The sequence below is a fragment of the Mobula birostris genome, unplaced genomic scaffold (assembly GCF_030028105.1).
Source record: "Mobula birostris isolate sMobBir1 unplaced genomic scaffold, sMobBir1.hap1 scaffold_947, whole genome shotgun sequence".
Taxonomy (NCBI): domain Eukaryota; kingdom Metazoa; phylum Chordata; class Chondrichthyes; order Myliobatiformes; family Myliobatidae; genus Mobula; species Mobula birostris.
This window is the reverse complement of record NW_027278664.1, coordinates 78249-96059: the sequence shown is the minus strand read 5'-3', so window position 1 is coordinate 96059 and position 17811 is coordinate 78249. Positions and strand designations below refer to the sequence as shown.

Below are 17811 nucleotides of genomic sequence, written 5' to 3'. Positions count from 1 at the left end.
TAGGCAGGTAGCTTCTTATGGAGTGTAAGATATGCAAGAGGACACATGAGAAATAAATCAAGATGGCTAAAAGAAGGCATGAGGTTGCCCTCGCAGCGGAGATGAAGCATTATCCTAATGGACAGATTAAGAGCAAGAGGACTGCAAGGGGCAAAGTTGGTCCTCTGGAAGACCAGAATTGCAATTCATGTGTGGAAACAAAGCAGATCGGGAAGATCTTAATTTTTTTTTTCATCTCTATTTACTCAAGAGATGGACAGAGTCCATGGAAGTGTTAGAAAGCGGCATTAAAATCATGGACCCTGTGCAGATTAAAGAAGAGGAGATGTTTGCTATCCTGAGGCAGATTAGGGTAGATAGATCTCCAGGACATGACAGGGTGCTCCCTCAGATGCTACGGGAGGTAAGTGCAGAAGTTGTTGGGTCCCTAGCGGAGATAAATAAGTCATTGTTAGCGACAGGGAGAGGTACCAGAGGATTGAAAAGAACAGTCGATGTTGTTCCGCTGTTTAACGTAGAACATAGAAACCTACAGCACATTACAGGCCCTTCGGCCCACAGTGTTGTGCCGATCATGATACCTCCTCCAGAAACTGCTGAGAATTTCCCCTAGCACATAGCCCTTTAATTTTCTAAGCTCCACGTACCTATCTAAGAGGCTCTTAAGAGACCCTATTATATCCGCTTCCACCACCACTGCTGGCAGTGCGATCCACACACAAGCTACTCTGTCAAAAACTTACCCCTGACTTCCCCTTGGTACCTATTTTCAAGCACCTGTGTCCCCTCGTGTTAGTCATTTGAGCCCTGGGAAAAAACCTCTGGCTATCCACATGATCAATGCCCCTCATCTTATACACCTAAAATAGGCTCTAAACATAAACAAGGAAATCATACATTGCTTTGAAGATTTGTTGGAAGTATACACAATTATGAGGGTATAGATAGGGTAAATGCAAGCAGCTTTTTCCAATGAGGTTGGGTGGGACTATAAGCAAAGGTCATGGGTAAGCGCCTCCCACATTTAACGAAAATTTAATGGGAACCTGTGGAAAACCTCTTCACTGAAATGGTTGTGAGAGTGTGGAATGAGATGCCAGCACAAGTGGTTCATGCCAGCTCGATTTCACCATTTAAGAGAAGTTTGGATAGGTACCTGGATGGTAGAGGTATGGAGGGCTTTGGTCCTGGTGCAGGTCTTTGCATTTGTCAGCTTAAAAGGTTTTTCAGCATTTACTAGATGGGCCTAATGACATGTTTCTGTACTGAACTTCTTCCTGTTTCTATTGTAGAAAAGCTGGCCAAACTTCATTGGTAGGGAAAACTGTTGGGAATGACAAAGGAGCAGCAATGGCTGGAGTTTCTGGGAGCAATTCGGGAGCTGAGTGATCGATACATCCCAAAGTGGAAGCATTGGAAAGGCAGGAGGACACAACTGTGGCTGAAATGAGAAACCATAGCCAACATAAAAGCCAAAGAGAAGGCAAATCATAGCATAAAAACTATTGGAAAGCTTTCAGAAACCAACAGAAGACAACAAAAAAAAGAAAACGGATGAGCTCAGGCGTGGAATTATGATATTGTAGTCATTAACGAGTCTTGGTTGCACCCAGCAGCGTGAGGCACTTAGAGGAACAAGATATCCGGGGCCTCAATATCTCTGGAAAAGCAAGGTTCCCTGCACCAGTTACTTTTCAACTTCTATTTTGACAGGCACATACAAACTCTACACCCTCAAGAATTAACTTCTGAAGGCCTCCCACTTACCAAGTACTCCTTTGCAAGAAAACAGCCTGTCCCAATCCACTGTTGTTAGATCCTTCCTGATACCATCAACATTGACCTTTCTCCAATTTAGAATCTCAACCCATGGTCCGGATCTTTCCTTTTCCATATCTACTTGGAATCTCATGGCTTTGTGATCACTAGATGCAAAGTGTTCCCATACACTAATTTCCGTCACTAGCCCTGGATCATTTCCTAACAGCTTATTGCACATGACCATGTCAGGAATTCTATTAACTGAGGGCACATTTGACAAACTCTACCCCATCTAGTCCTTTCACAGTATGGGAGTCTCCCAGTCAATATATGGAAAGTTAACAAACTTTGTTTCTTGGCATAGTCTGTGATCTCTCTGTAAATGTGTTCCTCTCAATCTCTCAGACTGTTGGGTGCAACTAACTCCCAGTAATGGTAACAATATCACCATTCAATGCACTGAGCTCATCTGGCTTTCCTACGATGCTTCTTGCATTTGATAAACACAGCTCAGCATATTTGTCGCACCATGCGCAACCTTCTCATTGCTGACTTTGTCTGAAGTCTGAACAACATCTGACTGGTGTCAAGCAAACAACCTCTCCCTCATTGTCACAAAAACAAAGGAGCTGATTGTGGACGACAGGAGGACTGGAGACAGGGTAACTCTTCCTGACATCAATGGATCTGGGGTTGAGAGGGTGAACAGCTTTAAATTCCTCGGCATAAACATCACCGAGGATCTCACATGGCTGTGTTTTGAAAAGAGCACAGCAACACCTCTTTCATATCAGATGGTTGAAGAAGTCTGGGATTGGGCCCCAAATCCTAAGAACCTTCTAAAGGGATACAGTTGAGAGCATCCTGACTGGCTGCATCACTGCCTGGTATGGGAACTGTACTTCCCACAATCGCAGGACTCTGCAGAGAGTGGTGCGGACAGCCCAGCGCATCTGTAGATGTGAATTTTCCACTATTCAGGACATTTACAATGACAGGTGTGTAAAAAGGGCCTGAAGGATCACTGAAGACCCGAGTCACCCCAGCCACAAACTGTTCCAGCTTCTACCATCTGGGAAACGGTACCACAGCATGAAAGCCAGGATCAACAGGCTCTGGGACAGCTCCTTCCACCAGGTCATCAGACTGATTTATTCATGCTGATAAAATTGTATTTCTATATTATACGGACTGTCCTGTTTTAAATACTATTTACTATAAATTACTATAAATTGCACATTTAGATGGAGACAGAACATAAAGATTTCTACTCCACATGTATATGAAGGATGTAAGTAATAAAGTCAATTCAATTCAATGACTCCACTATCTGTTCTGGTATTCAGGCTCCCATCCGCCCTGCAACTTCAGTTTAACATCCGCTAGCACTAGCAAGCATGACCACTAGGATATTAGTCCCCTTCTAGTTCTGTTCCCCTAACTAACGAATCCCCTATCAGCCCTTTGACTTTCCTGTGCCAGCTAATTCCCTGCCAACAGTTTCTAACGTGGTCTACCTGTTGTTGTGGGAGTTGGCCACAAGAGTACTCAGTGATGGCTATTTAACCTCATTCCCCTTCCTGACCATCACCCAGTTTCCTGTGTCCTGCATCTTGGGTGTAACTCACCTCTCTTCATGTCATATCTATCACCCCCTCCGACTCCCGAATGATCCGGAATTCATCCATTTCCAGCTCCAACTCCCTAACGTGCAGGGTTACAGGGAGTCAGGTATGTGAGGGTATCAGGGACACTGTAGTTCTCCCCTCCTTCCCACCAATGTCCCCTCTAATTTGTAATGACCAGTGTGTGCAAAAATCTTGTGCTGTACAATTCTTGCCCAGTGACAACAACATGTATAAACTGTATTTTATATAGAGAGCTATTCATTTCAACAGCAAGCAAATCACTGGCGATAAGAACTTTGATCTCCTCTGGGTTCGATCACGTTCATCTGCACTCTCACACAACCTATGTAGCAGGCCTATAGCAGGTAATGAAGGATTTTCTAACCAGAGCTTTTGCACACCGCCTATATGTGATTTTCTTGCTAAATGATGCTTGAAAAAGTCAGATTTCCAAATATCACTCCACTTCCTCCCACTTGTAAATTCTCCAGCAACTTTTGCATTGTCACGATACACACAGGTAACACCAGTTTCTGTATTGTACATAAATATTTCCCATGAACCCTCCCCCAGGTGACTGACGGTGGTGAACTCATTGATGGCAATGCCAATGAATAAGAAGGGAAGGGCAGTCGTCTGTCTCATTGGAGTCTGGCAGATTTGTGATGTGAAAGCTACTTGTTGTCAAGGGCAAAGGTGTTTGATACCATTATGTACCCAGAGAGAATGGGTCAAAACATGTCCTCGCGGGTAGAAAAGTCCAGAACAAGAGGAGGTAGAACAAGCAACACACACAAAGCTGGAGGAACTCAGCAGGCCAGGCAGCATTTATGAAAAATAGTACTAATGATGAGTTCCTCCAGCATTTTCTGCGTTTTGCTTGGATTTCTGCAGATTTTCTCTTGTTTGTCATTGGAATTAGAACAAAGGTGATTTTCTCAACTGCTGATGTAAAAGATTTTGTTCCCTCTCTCCGAGTTCCTAATCCTTGCATTTAGATAGCTGGAGCTCAGCTCTGTCTGAGAGATCCATCAGTTCCCATTCCCTCATCAGCCGGAAGCTCCCCGGGGCCCGTGTACGGATGGTGGGGCTGAGAGAGAGGGAAGAGAGCAGGACTGTCCCGGGATTGTGGGCCACGGCGCCCGCAGGTCACAACAATTGTCCCTCAGTCGGTGTTGAAAATAATCGCCCCGAGATACTCGCTTACCTGCATCCGATCCTGCGTCCGATCCTGCAGCCATGATCCTGAGGGCTATTGTGTACTGCGCGCATGCGTGATATTGCAAATCTAATCAACCTTTACGCCTGCGCATTTGAGCGGTGCTTCGGCGCCGGCGACGTAAACAAGGTGCCGTTAATAGTTTCGGCAACCACCGGTTCCATGTCCATACCTCAGTTTTTTTTTGTGTATATAGAAACCTCAGCAGCTGTTTTAGCGCAGAAAGCGGCTCCCATAAACAATACACACAATATCAAACTGTATGTACAATCCTCTTACAAAGGCAGATATAATACACAGCTGCAGTTGCTGGACATCGAGAGACGCACACACACAAAACGCAGGAGGAGCTCTGCAGTTCAGACAGTAACTAAGCAGAGTATACAGTCTAGGCATGCTGAAGGGGCTCGGCCTAAACGTTGTCCAGATATTCCTCTCCACATTTGCTGCCTGATCTGCTGATTTCCTCCAGTGTTTTGCATTTTTTTCAATCAGTTTCCAAATGTTTCTGATCTTTCATCTGTAGGAACATCCTGTGGGCCTGATTCCTCTTCCTCCTCCTCCTCGTAAACTCTAGACCCCATATCTCTCTGGAGCTCCAAAGCCCTGACTCAGGCTGGCAACCCTTTGGTTTCTGGCTCTGCTCCATCGAAGATTCACTCACTAGTCTGCTGTTAGACTTTAGAGGTGCATTGCAACAACCCAGCTGTCTAAAGCACAGTCCTTTGAAATGAGTGAAAATGACACAAAACGTTCAAAAGAGCAGGGAAGAAGTTTAACCACCTTAGTCTGGAGCCCTGGGGAATGTCAAAACCACACTGAGCTCATCGTCGTATTCAAGCTAGAGAAAGTCATGCAGGAAATCCATACAGGTGATGATGAGAGATATTGGTCGTGGAATAGCTGGAGGCTTTTTTCCCCACGACTGAAATGGCTAACACAAGGGGGCATAGCGTTAAGGTGTTTGGAAGTATTTGCAAGAGAGTTGTCAAAGGTAATGCTTTTACATGAACAGTGGTGGGTGGATGCAATGCACGGCCAGTGACGGTGGTGGAGGCAGATACGACTGAGTCTTTTAAGAGCTTAGATAGGTACATGGAGCTTAAAAAATAGAGGGCTACCTGTGAGGATAATTCTAGGTGGTTTCCAGAGCAGGTTACATGGTGTGGCACAACATTGTGGGCTGAACAGCCTGTAATGTGCTGCAGATTTCTATGATTCTATAAAATTCAAGAGAAATCTCTTCTCCAACGGAGTGGTGACTAGTTCCAACTCATCATCACAGGGAGAGAGAGAGAGAGGAACGTCAGAGATGGATTTTAAAATATGGAACAGAAACATGGGCAGGGACCAGATGGACTGAGTGGCCTCTCTAGTGTACAGTGTGAGTGTGGTAGAGAGAGTAAGTACTTGTGACACGAGATTTGACACAGAACTGATTTATCTTTCACAGATCCACGATGTTAATCACTGGTCTAGTTTAAAGCTTATAACAGCAGAACAGGCTCCTCCAATGCTCAGTGACCAGGGTTCAGTCCTGGGTGCGATGAACAGCCGCAAGAACTGCAGAATCTGGCAGCAACAGTCCCTCATGAACCTGATCGAGTCAGATAGGTTTTTACAGAGTAAGGGAATCAAGGGTTATGGGGAAAAGGCAAGTAGATGGAGCAACTTGCTGGATGATCTTGCATCCAGCATCATTTTTCAGTGGTCTGATATCCACGTCCACCTCTCTTTTACACTACATGTACCTGAAGGAAAATTTGGTATCCTCTTTAATATTACTGGCTAGCTCACCTATGTGTTCCATCTTTTCCTTCTTAATTATTTTAGTTGCATCCTGTTGGTTTTTAAAAGCTTCCCAATCTTGGAGGAGGAGAAGATGGCAGCAATCCAGTGAATGATATCTGTAATCTGTCAAGTAGGGTGCTGTGCACAATTCTGATTTGATGGAGACAGACGTGAGAGAACGGAGGAACATCTGGAGAAACTTCTGAGATGCCTTTTTTGCTGCCGCTGTTACTGTGTGGTGCTGAATCTCTGGAGGGGAAGGCCCGGAGTCCTCGGCTTTGCTTGCCGCTTGGCGGCCGGAATGGAGTCGAGGTGCTTGGCAGAGATGGTGCTGGATGCTTGGTGTCAAAGGGCTCGTTGGAGGCTCGAATTTTTCAGACGGACTCAGAGTCGGCTGGGGTCGGATGCTTCCAATGCATCAACAGTTGTCAGTGCCTGGAGGTTTATGACAGAGAGAGTTCCTCACTTCTGCCGCCTGCTATCAGGACTATTGGGAGTCGATGGGAACTTTGCATCTGTTTTTTTTTTACCATTCCCATGGTCTGCTCTTTATCAAATTATGGTATTGCTTTGCACTGCTGTAACTATATGTTATAATTATGTGGTCTTGTCAGTGTTAGTCTTTGGTTTGTCCTGTTTTTTTTTTGTGGTATCACTCTGGAGGAGTGTATCATTTCTTAATGCATGGATGCAGTTCTAAATGACAATAAATGAGGACTGAGTGTCCTCATAATCTAATCTAATCCTCTAATTTCCTAGTAATTTTTGCTCTATGCCCTCTCTTTGGACTTTATGTTGCCTTTGATTTCTTTTATCAGCCACGGTTTTGTCACCTTTAGAATACTACTTCCTCTTTGTGATTTATATATCCTGTGCCTTTCCAACTCCTTCCAGAAATTCCAGCCATCGCTGCTCTGTTTTCATCCCTGCCCATGTTCTTTTCAAATTAAATTTTGACCAATTCTTCTCTCTTGCTCTCAAATTCTCTTTATTCCACATCTAACTTCAGACTCTCCTTCTCTAATGTCAGGGTGAATTGGATTATATTAAGATCACTTGCCCCTAAGGGATCTTTGATCTTAAGTGACCGCATTAATACCGGTTCATTACAACACCCAATCCAGAATAGGTGATCCCCAAGTGGGCTCAACCATGAGCTGCTCTAAAAAAAAAACTTCTTGTAAGCATTCTAGGAATTCCTCCTCGAGACCAACACCATCCTAATTTTCCTAATCGCCTGCATGACAATCCCCCATGACTATTGTAACATTGCCCTTTTGGCACGCACTTTCTATCTCCCATTGTAATTTGTGGACCACATACTCACTACTGTTTGGAGGTCTCTATACAATTCCCATCAGGGATTTTTTTTTACATTTGCTGTTCCTTAATTGTACCCACAGAGATTCTACACCTTCCAGCCCTTTGCCACCCCTTTCTAATGATTTTATTTAATATTTTACCAACAGAGCCACGCAACCCAACTACCGGCTTGTTATTTCGGGAAACATACAAGTATCTGTGAAACAAGAGGATCTGCAGATGCTAGAAATCTAGAGAACTACACACAAAGTGCTGGAGGAGCTCAGCATGTCAGGCAGCATCTATGGATGGGAATCAACATTTCGGGCCAAGACCCTTCTTTGGGACTCTTGACACCCACGTATCTGGAAAATCAACAAGCAAATACAATAGAAGGTAGTGCAAAATCGAGAAAACCTTTGACAAAATTTAGTTCAAGGCTGAAAAAAAAACCTGCCAAACAGAGCTGAATAGTTGACAAATACAACAAAGGCAATAAACAGTTTCACCAATACCGACACTGACTTTTTAATGAAAATATCTTGGTCCCATTTCAATCAGTAAAATTTACAAAGATAAATAAGAACTGAAATGACAACTTTAGAAAAGACTATTTAAACTCAACCCACTTAGATTAACACTACCTTGGACAGAAGGAGGAAGAGAAAAAACACACATGAAAAAAAAAATCACACAACAGTCAGATAAAACTTCTAGGTATATATTTCCATCAAAAATGAACAGGATTCAACGCTCCATGTGTGTATATGCAATCGTGATAAGAAATTCAGACCAGAAAATTTTAATGAGAGACCAACTCAGAGAAATGAATCATCACTATGGAAGAAAACATTAACCAGTGGAATGAGTATGACCCTCCATGGGGGACATCCCAATGACCTGAGCAGACGAGATGGTGACAAGGAAGCATCGAGCACCTGACTGAGAGTTGGAGACCTCTTTCCAGAAACAGAGGGGTTCCTTGCAGAAATACAGGACAAGGTGGTTAACAAAAGGAAAATAAAAATAAAAAAGACATGAAATACACACAAACAAGGCAGTAAATGCAGAAAATGCCAAGAGAAACCAGACACAATCCAACACATCTCAGGATCCTGCAGCAGTTTAGCTCAATCTGATTACTTACAAAGGTACAATCAAGTGGTAAATATCATTCATCAAAATCTTGATTTAAAATACAAACTCATGAATGCCCTCCAGCACTTCATAACGGCACCATAAATTCAAGCCTGATCCACTTTCAGTCAAAATCTAACACATTATATGATAATCAATACATGATTTCAGATAGGACAATCCATAATAACCATCCAGATATAATATTACAGGATAAACAATCAGGAACAACTCCCTCAACAGGTAAAACCATTCCCAACACACACATGTTCCTCCACCAGTGGAGCATCTCACCACAGGTATTGTTTGTGTCATCAGTCAGTGAACCGAAAGATGTTATCTCTCAATCAGCTTCCAAATGTTGCTACTCTGTCATTCATGGCCACGCGTCGCTGCTGATTCCCTTCCCTTCATCATACGTTTTTACCCTGACCATTGTCCAGAGCCTCAAACTCTGCCCTGTGCAGACCTGCCTCTGGTTTCTGATCTTGCTCTGTTGAACATCCAACTAATGGTTTCCCATTCTGATTTCAGTCTTTAGAGGACAGTGGTGTTTTCTGACAACTCTTTAGAAGCACAGAAACTGACACGTAATGTGGAAATGAGCCCTGAATGTGTGTGTATATGCAATTGTGATAAGAAATACAGACTAGAAAACTTAACTGAGAGGCCAACTCAGAAAAATGAATCTTCACTATGGAAGAAAACATTAACCAGTGGAATGAGTATGACCCTCCATGGGAGACATCCCAACAATCTGAGCAGACGAGATGGTGACAAGGAAGCATTGAGCACCTGACTGAGAGTTGGAGACCTCTTCCCAGAAACAGAGGGGTTCTTTGCAGAAATACTGGACAAGGCAGTTAACAAAAGGGAAAAAAATACATGAAATACAAACAAACAAAGCAGCAATGTCTCTCTAAAATCCTAATATATGCCTCAGAGTCAATGGTACCTTCACATACATGCAACTCACCCATGCCGTGGGCACTGATGCACCCCCATACCATCACAGATGCTGGCTTTTGCACCTTTCGTTGATAACAATCTGGATGGTCATTTTCATCTTTAGCACAGAGAACTCGACGCCTGTTTTTTTTTTTCTGAAAACTAGCTGAAATGTGGACTCATCTGACCACAGCAGACTGTTCCACAGTCTTTCGGTCCATCTGAGATGAGCTCGGGCCCAGAGAACTCACCAGTGTTTCTTCGTAGAATTGATGTATGGCTTCCTTCTTACGGAATACAGTTTCAAGTTGCATTTCTGGATGCAGCAACGGACTGTGTTGAGTGACAATGGTTTTCCGAAGTACTCCCGAGTCCAGGTGGCTATAATTGGCACAGTGGCATGATGGTTTCTTAGGCAGTGCCGCCTGAGGGCTGGAAGATCACGCGCATTCAACAGTGGTTTCCGACCTTGCCCTTTACGCACTGAGATGTCTCTGAATTCTCTGAATCTTTTCACAATATTATGTACTGTAGATGTTGAAAGGCCTGAATTCTCTGCAATCTTGCATTGAGAAATGTTCCTTTTGAACTGACTAACAATTCTCTCACAAATTTTGGCACAAAGGGCTGAGCCACGACCCATCCTTGCCTGCAAAGACTGAGCCTTTGATGGACGCAACTTTTATAGCCAGTCATGATACCTTACCTGCTACCAATTAGCCTGCTTAATGTGGAGTCTTCCAAACCGGTGTTACTTGAATATTCTGTGCACTTTTCAATCTTATTTTAACTCTGTTCCAACTTTTGTTGAGTGTGTTGCAGCCATGAAATTATAAATTTGTGTATGTTTACAAAATACAATTAAGTTGGTCAGTAAAACTATTGAAACTCTTTTCTTTGTACTTTTGTCAGTTAAATAAAGGTTCGCGTGAATTAACATATCACAGTTTTTTGTTTTTATTGCATTTTGGAAAATATCCCAACTTTTCTGAAAATGGGGTTTGTGTATATCCTGTGCCTTCCGACTTGCTTCCAGAAATTCCAGCCATTGCTGCTTTGTTTTCATCCTTGCCCGTGTTCTTTTCAAATCAATTTTAACCATTTTTGTTCTCTCATGCATCTCTAATTCACTTTATTCCACATCTGACTTTAGCTTCTCCTTCTCTAAGGTCAAGGTGAATTTGATCATATTAAGATCACTTGCCCCTAAGGGTTCTTTGAACTTAAGTGACCTAATTAAATCTGGTTCATTACAACACCCAGTCCAGAATAGCTGATCCCCAAGTGGTCTCAACCATGAACTGCTCTAAAAAAGCATCTTGTAGGCATTCTAGGAATTCCTCCTCTTGAGACCAACACCATCCTAATTTCCCTAATCACCTGCATGACAATCCCCCATGACTATTGTAACATTGCCCTTTTGGCACACATTTTCTAACTTCCATTGTAACTTGTGGACCACATACTTACTACTGTTTGGAGGTCTCTGTACAATTCCCATCAGGGATTTTTTTTTTTTTTTTCATGTGCTGTTCCTTAATTCTACGCACAGATTCCACACATTCCAACCTTATGCCAACTCTTTCTACTGATTCTATTTAATATTTTACAAACACAGCCACACATCCCACCACCAGCTTGTTCTTTCAAGAAGCATGTAAGTATCTGGGAAACAAGAGGACCTGCAGATGCTAGAAATCTAGAGAACTACACACAAAGTGCTGGAGGATCTCAGCATGTCAGGCAGCATCTACGGATGGGAATCAACATTTCCAGCCAAGACCCTTCATCGGGACTCTTGACACCCACGTATCTGGAATATCAACAAGCAAAGAAAATAGAAAGTAGTGCGAAATAGGGAGAACCTTTGTCAAAATTTAGTTCAAGGCTTAAAAAAACCTGCCAAACAGAGCTCAATAGTTAACAAATACAACAAAGGCAATAAACACTTTCATCAATACCGACATTGACTTTTTTTTTATATAAAAATATCCTTTGTACCATTTCAATCAGTAAAATTAACAAAGATACAGAACTGAAATGACAGCTTTAGAAAAGACTATTTACACTCAGACTCAGTTAGATTAACACTACCTCGGACAGGAGGAGGAAGGGGAATAACACACATGAAAAAAAAAAATCACACAAGTCAGATAAAACTTCTAAGTATATATTTTCATCAAAAATGAACAGTATTCATTGCTCCATGTGTGTATATGCAATCGTGGTAAGAAATACAGACCAGAAAACTTTAATGAGAGGCTAACTCAGAAATGAATCATCACTATGGAAGAAAACATTAACCAGTGGAATGAGTATGACCCTCCATGGGAGACATCCCAATGACCTGAGCAGACAAGATGTTGACAAGGTAGCATCGAGCACCTGACTGAGAGTTGGAGACCTCTTCCCAGAAACAGAGGGGTTCCTTGCAGAAATATAGGACAAGGTGGTCAACAATATGAAAAAAAATCGAAAATACATGAAATACAAACAAACAAGGCAATAAATACAGAAAATGCCAAGAGAAACCAGACACTATCCAACACATTCCAGGATCCTGCAGCAGTTTAACTCAATCTGATTACTTATGCAGGTACAATCAAGTGGCAAATATATTTCACCAAAATCTTGCTTCAACATACAAACTCATGAATGACCACCGTAACTTCATTAAGGCACTATAAATTCAGGCCTGATCCAGATAGCGACAGTATCTCACAATTTACATGATAATCAATACATTATTACAGATAGGATAATCTAAAATAACCATCCAGATATATTATTACTGGAACAACTCCCTCAATAGATAAAATCATCCCAACACATACATGTTCCTCGACCAGTGCATCACCTCACAACAGGCATTGTTTGTGTCATCAGACAAATTATTTTCTTTGCCAATTAGCTTCTAAATGTTGCTACTCTGTCATTCGTTGCCACGCCTGGCTGCTGATTCCCTTCTCCTCATCATACATTCTTACCCTGACATTGATCCAAAGCCCCAAACTCTGCCCTGTGCAGACCCGCCTCTGGTTTCTGCCCCTGCTTCATTAAACATCCAACTGATGGTTTTCCATTCTGATTTCAGTCTTTGGAGGTCAGGAGTTGTGTTTGCAAGCAATCCTTTAGAAGCAGGGAAAATGACCAAAATGTGGAAATGAGCCCTGAATAAGGAGGTTAACTCCCAATGTCATTCTTCCTCAGCCCAGAGATTTCAGAGGCGAAGAACATCTCAGACAGAACTGCAGTCAGCTCGACTTCTTCAATTTGCAGAGAATTCAAGGGAAATCTCTTCACCCACAGAGTGGTGACTGTTTGGAACCCATCAGCACAGGGGGAGCAAGAGATGAACAACAGGGGAGGATTTCAAAGGACTGTCATGGAACAGAATCACTGGTAGGGTCCAGCAGGCCTGAGTTGACTCTCTACTGTACACTAGGTGTGTTATATATTCACTAAGTACTGGAGACAGAGTTCAAAATAGAACTGATTTATTTGTCTCAGATCCAGAATATTAAACTCCAGTCCCATTAAAGGTGTATGTGCAGCAGAAGAAACTCCTCCCGTGCCCAGTGACCAGGGTGCAGAACTGGGTGTGGTGAGCAGCAGCAATAATTGCAGAGTTCAGCACCAACATTCACTCTCGAAATTGCATCAGCAACGGTGATGGACAAATATCCAGCATGCAGCTTATTGAAAATTTCTCCCCGGTGTGAACCCAGTAGTGTGTCACAAGTGTAACACGCTGCAAGGTTTCACTGCGAATGTAATGGCCTCTCTGTAATGTTTCACATCTGAGGTAATGGTTTTTCTGTAGCAGCAATGTTTAGGTTACGACTAGATATAACAGGGTTTTGGAATGCGGCACTATCCAATGACAGAAATGTTGTTCTTTCTTGTGAGTCTGGAAGAGAGATTTTCATGGTATTTTGCTGGGAGAGATGAGAAGACACGAATGGAGAGAGTGGACCTTTTTTTTTTTGTTTACTTCACTAACCCTGTAGTCAAAGAAAGAATTATAAAGCTGAAACGTTTAATCACGTATTGTGTACCATTTGTTATTTCGGAGTACTGATTTGTAACAGGGGACACATCATGCAGCATCCACCCAAACAAGATTTCTTAAGCTTGGCCGGGCTGGGCGGCTATTTCCCCCTATATTAAGCTGCCAGCTGAAGGTTAGATAACTGAATGAATCCTTTCCCACATTCACAGCAGGTGTACAGCCTCCCCTCAGTGTGAACAATGATGCACATTTGGTTGGTTTGGCTGAGAGCATCTCTTCCCAGAGTCTAAACAGGAGATTGGCCTCTACCTAGTGTGAACTCGCTGGTGTCTCTGTAGTTGAGATGACTGAGTGAATCCCTTCCCACAGTCTGAGCAGGTGAAAGGCTTTTCTGCAGTGTGAACTCGCTGATGTACCTTCAGTTGAGATGACCGAGTGAATCCCTTTCCACAGTCTGAGCAAGTGAATGGCCTCTCCCCAGTGTGAACTCGCTGATGTACCTCCAGATTGGATGACCTAATGAATCCCTTCCCACAGACTGAGCAGGTGAATGGCCTCTCCCCTGTGTGAACTCGCTCATGTACCTTCAGTTGTGATGACAAAGTGAATTCCTTTCCACAGTCTGAGCAGGTGAATGGCCTCTCTCCAGTGTGAACTCGCTGATGTACCTTCAGAATAGATGACCTAATGAATCCCTTCCCACAGACTGAGCAGGTAAATGGCCTCTCCCCTGTGTGAGCTCTCTGATGTACCTTATGTTGAGATGATTCAGTGAATCCCTTCCCACAATCTGAGCAGGTGAATGGCCACTCTCCGGTGTGAACTGACTGGTGTCTCAGTAGGTGAGGTGAGAAAGTGAATTCCTTCCCACAGACTGAGCAGGTGAATGGCCACTCTCCGGTGTGAACTGACTGGTGTCTCAGTAATCGAGATGAGAAAGTGAATCCCTTCCCACAGTCTGAGCAGGTGAACGGCCTCTCCCCAGTGTGAACTGACTGATGCACCTTCAGTTGGGATGAGCAAGAGAATCCCTTCCCACAGTCCGAGCAGGTGAATGGCTTCTCTCCAGTGTGAACTCTCTGATGTACCTGCAGATTAAATGACTGAGTGAATCCCTTCCCACAGTATGAGCAGGTGAACGGCCTCTCTGCAGTGTGATCTCGCTGGTGAGCCATGAGGCCAGATGACCGAGTGAATCTTTCACCACAAATTCAGCAGATAACCAACCTCTGCCCAGTATGAACTGACTGGTGTGTCCACAGGTGGGAAGACCGACTGAATCCCTTCTCACCCACAGAACAGATTAATGGCCTTGCCCTGTGTGAACTGCTGATGTACCTTCAGTTGAGATGACCGAGTGAATCCATTCCCAATGTCTGAACAGATGAATAGCCTCTCCCCTGTGTAAAATTATGGGCAAGTCAGTAGGTCAGATGATCGAGTGAATCCCTTGGTCCACTTCTTAAATGTCTGGACAGAGACAGCAAAACTTGTGTGTTGTGTTTGAGATTCCCGTAGACAAATTCCTTGTCACTTTCAACCTGTAAAAAGATTTACAAAATCCATCAATGGGTGTTGGACAACATTTCAGATGAGATCACTTGAGTTGTCAAGGTGTGATCTGACATCACACTGTTACAGTGAAGTTCAACCTAAGTTGGAGAGAGAAATCATCTTCTGAGTGGGCACAGAACTGGTATCTGGAATGACCATCAAATTCTCTGATGCTCTTCCTGTCTGTATAAGAATGGGGCATTTCAGCCATCTCCAACCTATGTCCTGGCTCAGCTTGACTCTCTCCATTGGTATTATTCCATGTTCCTGCTGGCTGCATGGGTGCCTGGCCCCACAGTAACTGAAACAATCAAATGCAAATTAGCTGGCAGTGCAGTCAACGCACCCACCACTCTCTGTGTAAAAAAACTTACCCCTGACATCCCCTCGGTATCTATTTCCAAGCACCTTAAAACTCTGCCCCTCGTATTAGCAATTTCAGCCCTGGGAATAAAACCTCTGGCTATCCACACGAACAATGCCCCTCATCATCTTATACGCCTAAAAAAGGCTCTAAACATAAACAAGGAAATTATACATTGAAGATTTGTTCGCAGTATACAAAATTATGAGGGTATAGATAGGGTTAATGCAAGCAGCTCTTTCCACTGAGGTTGGGTGAGATGACAACAAAGTTCATTCGTAAGTGAGGAAGGTGAAAATTTAAGGAGAACGTTTGGAAAAGCTCTTTACTGAAATGGTCGTGAGAGTGTGGAATGAGATGCCAGCGCAAGTGGTGAATATGAGTTTGGTTTCACCATTTAAGATATGTTTGGATGGGAGCCTGGATGGTAGGGGTATGGAGGGCAATGGTCCCGGTGCAGGTAGTTGCATTAGACAGCTTAAATGTTTTTCAGCATTGACTAACAGTCTGAGGCATTTAGAGGAACAAAATATCCAGGGCATCAATATCTCTTGAAAACCAAGGTTCCCTGCGCCAGTTACCTTTCAATTTTTAATTTGGCAGGCCCATACAAACTCTACACCCTCAAACTTTCACTTCTGAAGTCCTCCCAAATACCAAGTACTCTTTTGCCAAAAAACAGCCTGTCCCAAACCACACTTGTCGGATCCTTTGATACCATCAAAATTGACCTTTCTCCAATTTAGAATCTCAACACATTCACCGCACCATGCCCAACCGTTTGAATGCTGACTCTATCTGAGGTCTGAACAGCATCTGACTGGTGTCAAGAAAACAAACTCTCCCTCATTGTCACAAGAACAAAGGAGCTGATTGTGGACAACAGGAGAAATGGAGACAGGCTAACCCCTATTGACATCAAGGGATTTGGAGTTGAGAGGGTGAACAGCTTTAAGTTCCTTGGCATAAACATCACCGAGGATCTCACATTGTCTGTACATACCGGCTGTGTTGTGAAAAAAGCACCTCTTTCCCCTCAGACGGTTGAAGAAGTTTGGGATGGGGCCCCAAATCCTGAACTTCCTGCAGGGACACAATTGAGAACATCCTGACTGGTTGCATCACTGCCTGATATGGGAACTGTATTTCCCTTAATTGGAGGAACCTGCAGAGAGCGGTGCGGACAGCCCAGCACATCTGTAGATGTGAACTTTCCACTATTCAGGACATTTACAGAGACAAGTATGTAAAAAGGCCCCAAAGGATATTGGGGACACAATTCACCACAACCAAAAACTGTTCCTGCTGCTACCATCCAGGAAACGGTACCACAGCAAAAGGACCAACAGGCTCCGGGACATCATCTTCCGCCAGGCCATCAGACTGATTAATTCATGCTGATACAATTGACTGTCCTATGTACAAACTATTTATTATGTTATTATAAATTACACATTGCACATTTAGAGGGAGACGTAACGTTAAGATTTCTGCACCTCATGTATATGAAGGATGTATGGAATAAAGTCAATTCAATTCAATTCACCCTCTCCACTATCTGTTCTGTCATTCTGGCTCCCATTCCTCCTACAACTTATTTTAACCACATCACCCCCTCCCCCCACGCGAGCACTAGCAAGCCTTACCACTGGGATATTAGTCCCCTCTTGTTCTGTTCCCCTAACTAACGAATCCCCTATCATGCCTCTGACTTTCCTCTGCCAGATAATCCCCCCAACAGTTTCTAAAGTGGTCCACCTGCTGTTGTGCGGGATAGCAACAAGAGTACTCTGCGATGGCTATTTAAACTCATTCCCCTTCCTGACTCTCACCCAGTTTCCTGTGTGTAACTCACCTCTCTTCATGTCATATCTATAACCCCCTCTGACTGTCAGATGATCTGGAATTCATCCATTTCAAGTTCCAACTCCTTAAAGTGCAGGGTTACAAGCTGCAGCTGGATGCACATCTTGTTGGTGAGGGCATCAGGGAGACTGAAGGTCGCCCCACCTTCCCACCAATGTCCTCTCTAATTTGTAATGACCAGTGTGCACATAAATCTTGTACTGTGCATTTTTTTACCCAGTGACAACAC

The 17811-nt window shown here is 43.4% G+C and overlaps 1 protein-coding gene across 1 annotated transcript in view; it reads right to left on the bottom strand.

The window, feature by feature from the left end:
- LOC140193874 (uncharacterized) overlaps window positions 1-17811 on the bottom strand; it is an 81103-nt gene that overhangs the window by 50014 nt on the left and 13278 nt on the right. The window contains 1 exon segment of the mRNA XM_072251010.1: window positions 14203-14945. Within this exon segment, the coding sequence (XP_072107111.1) occupies window positions 14203-14945 (743 nt within the window).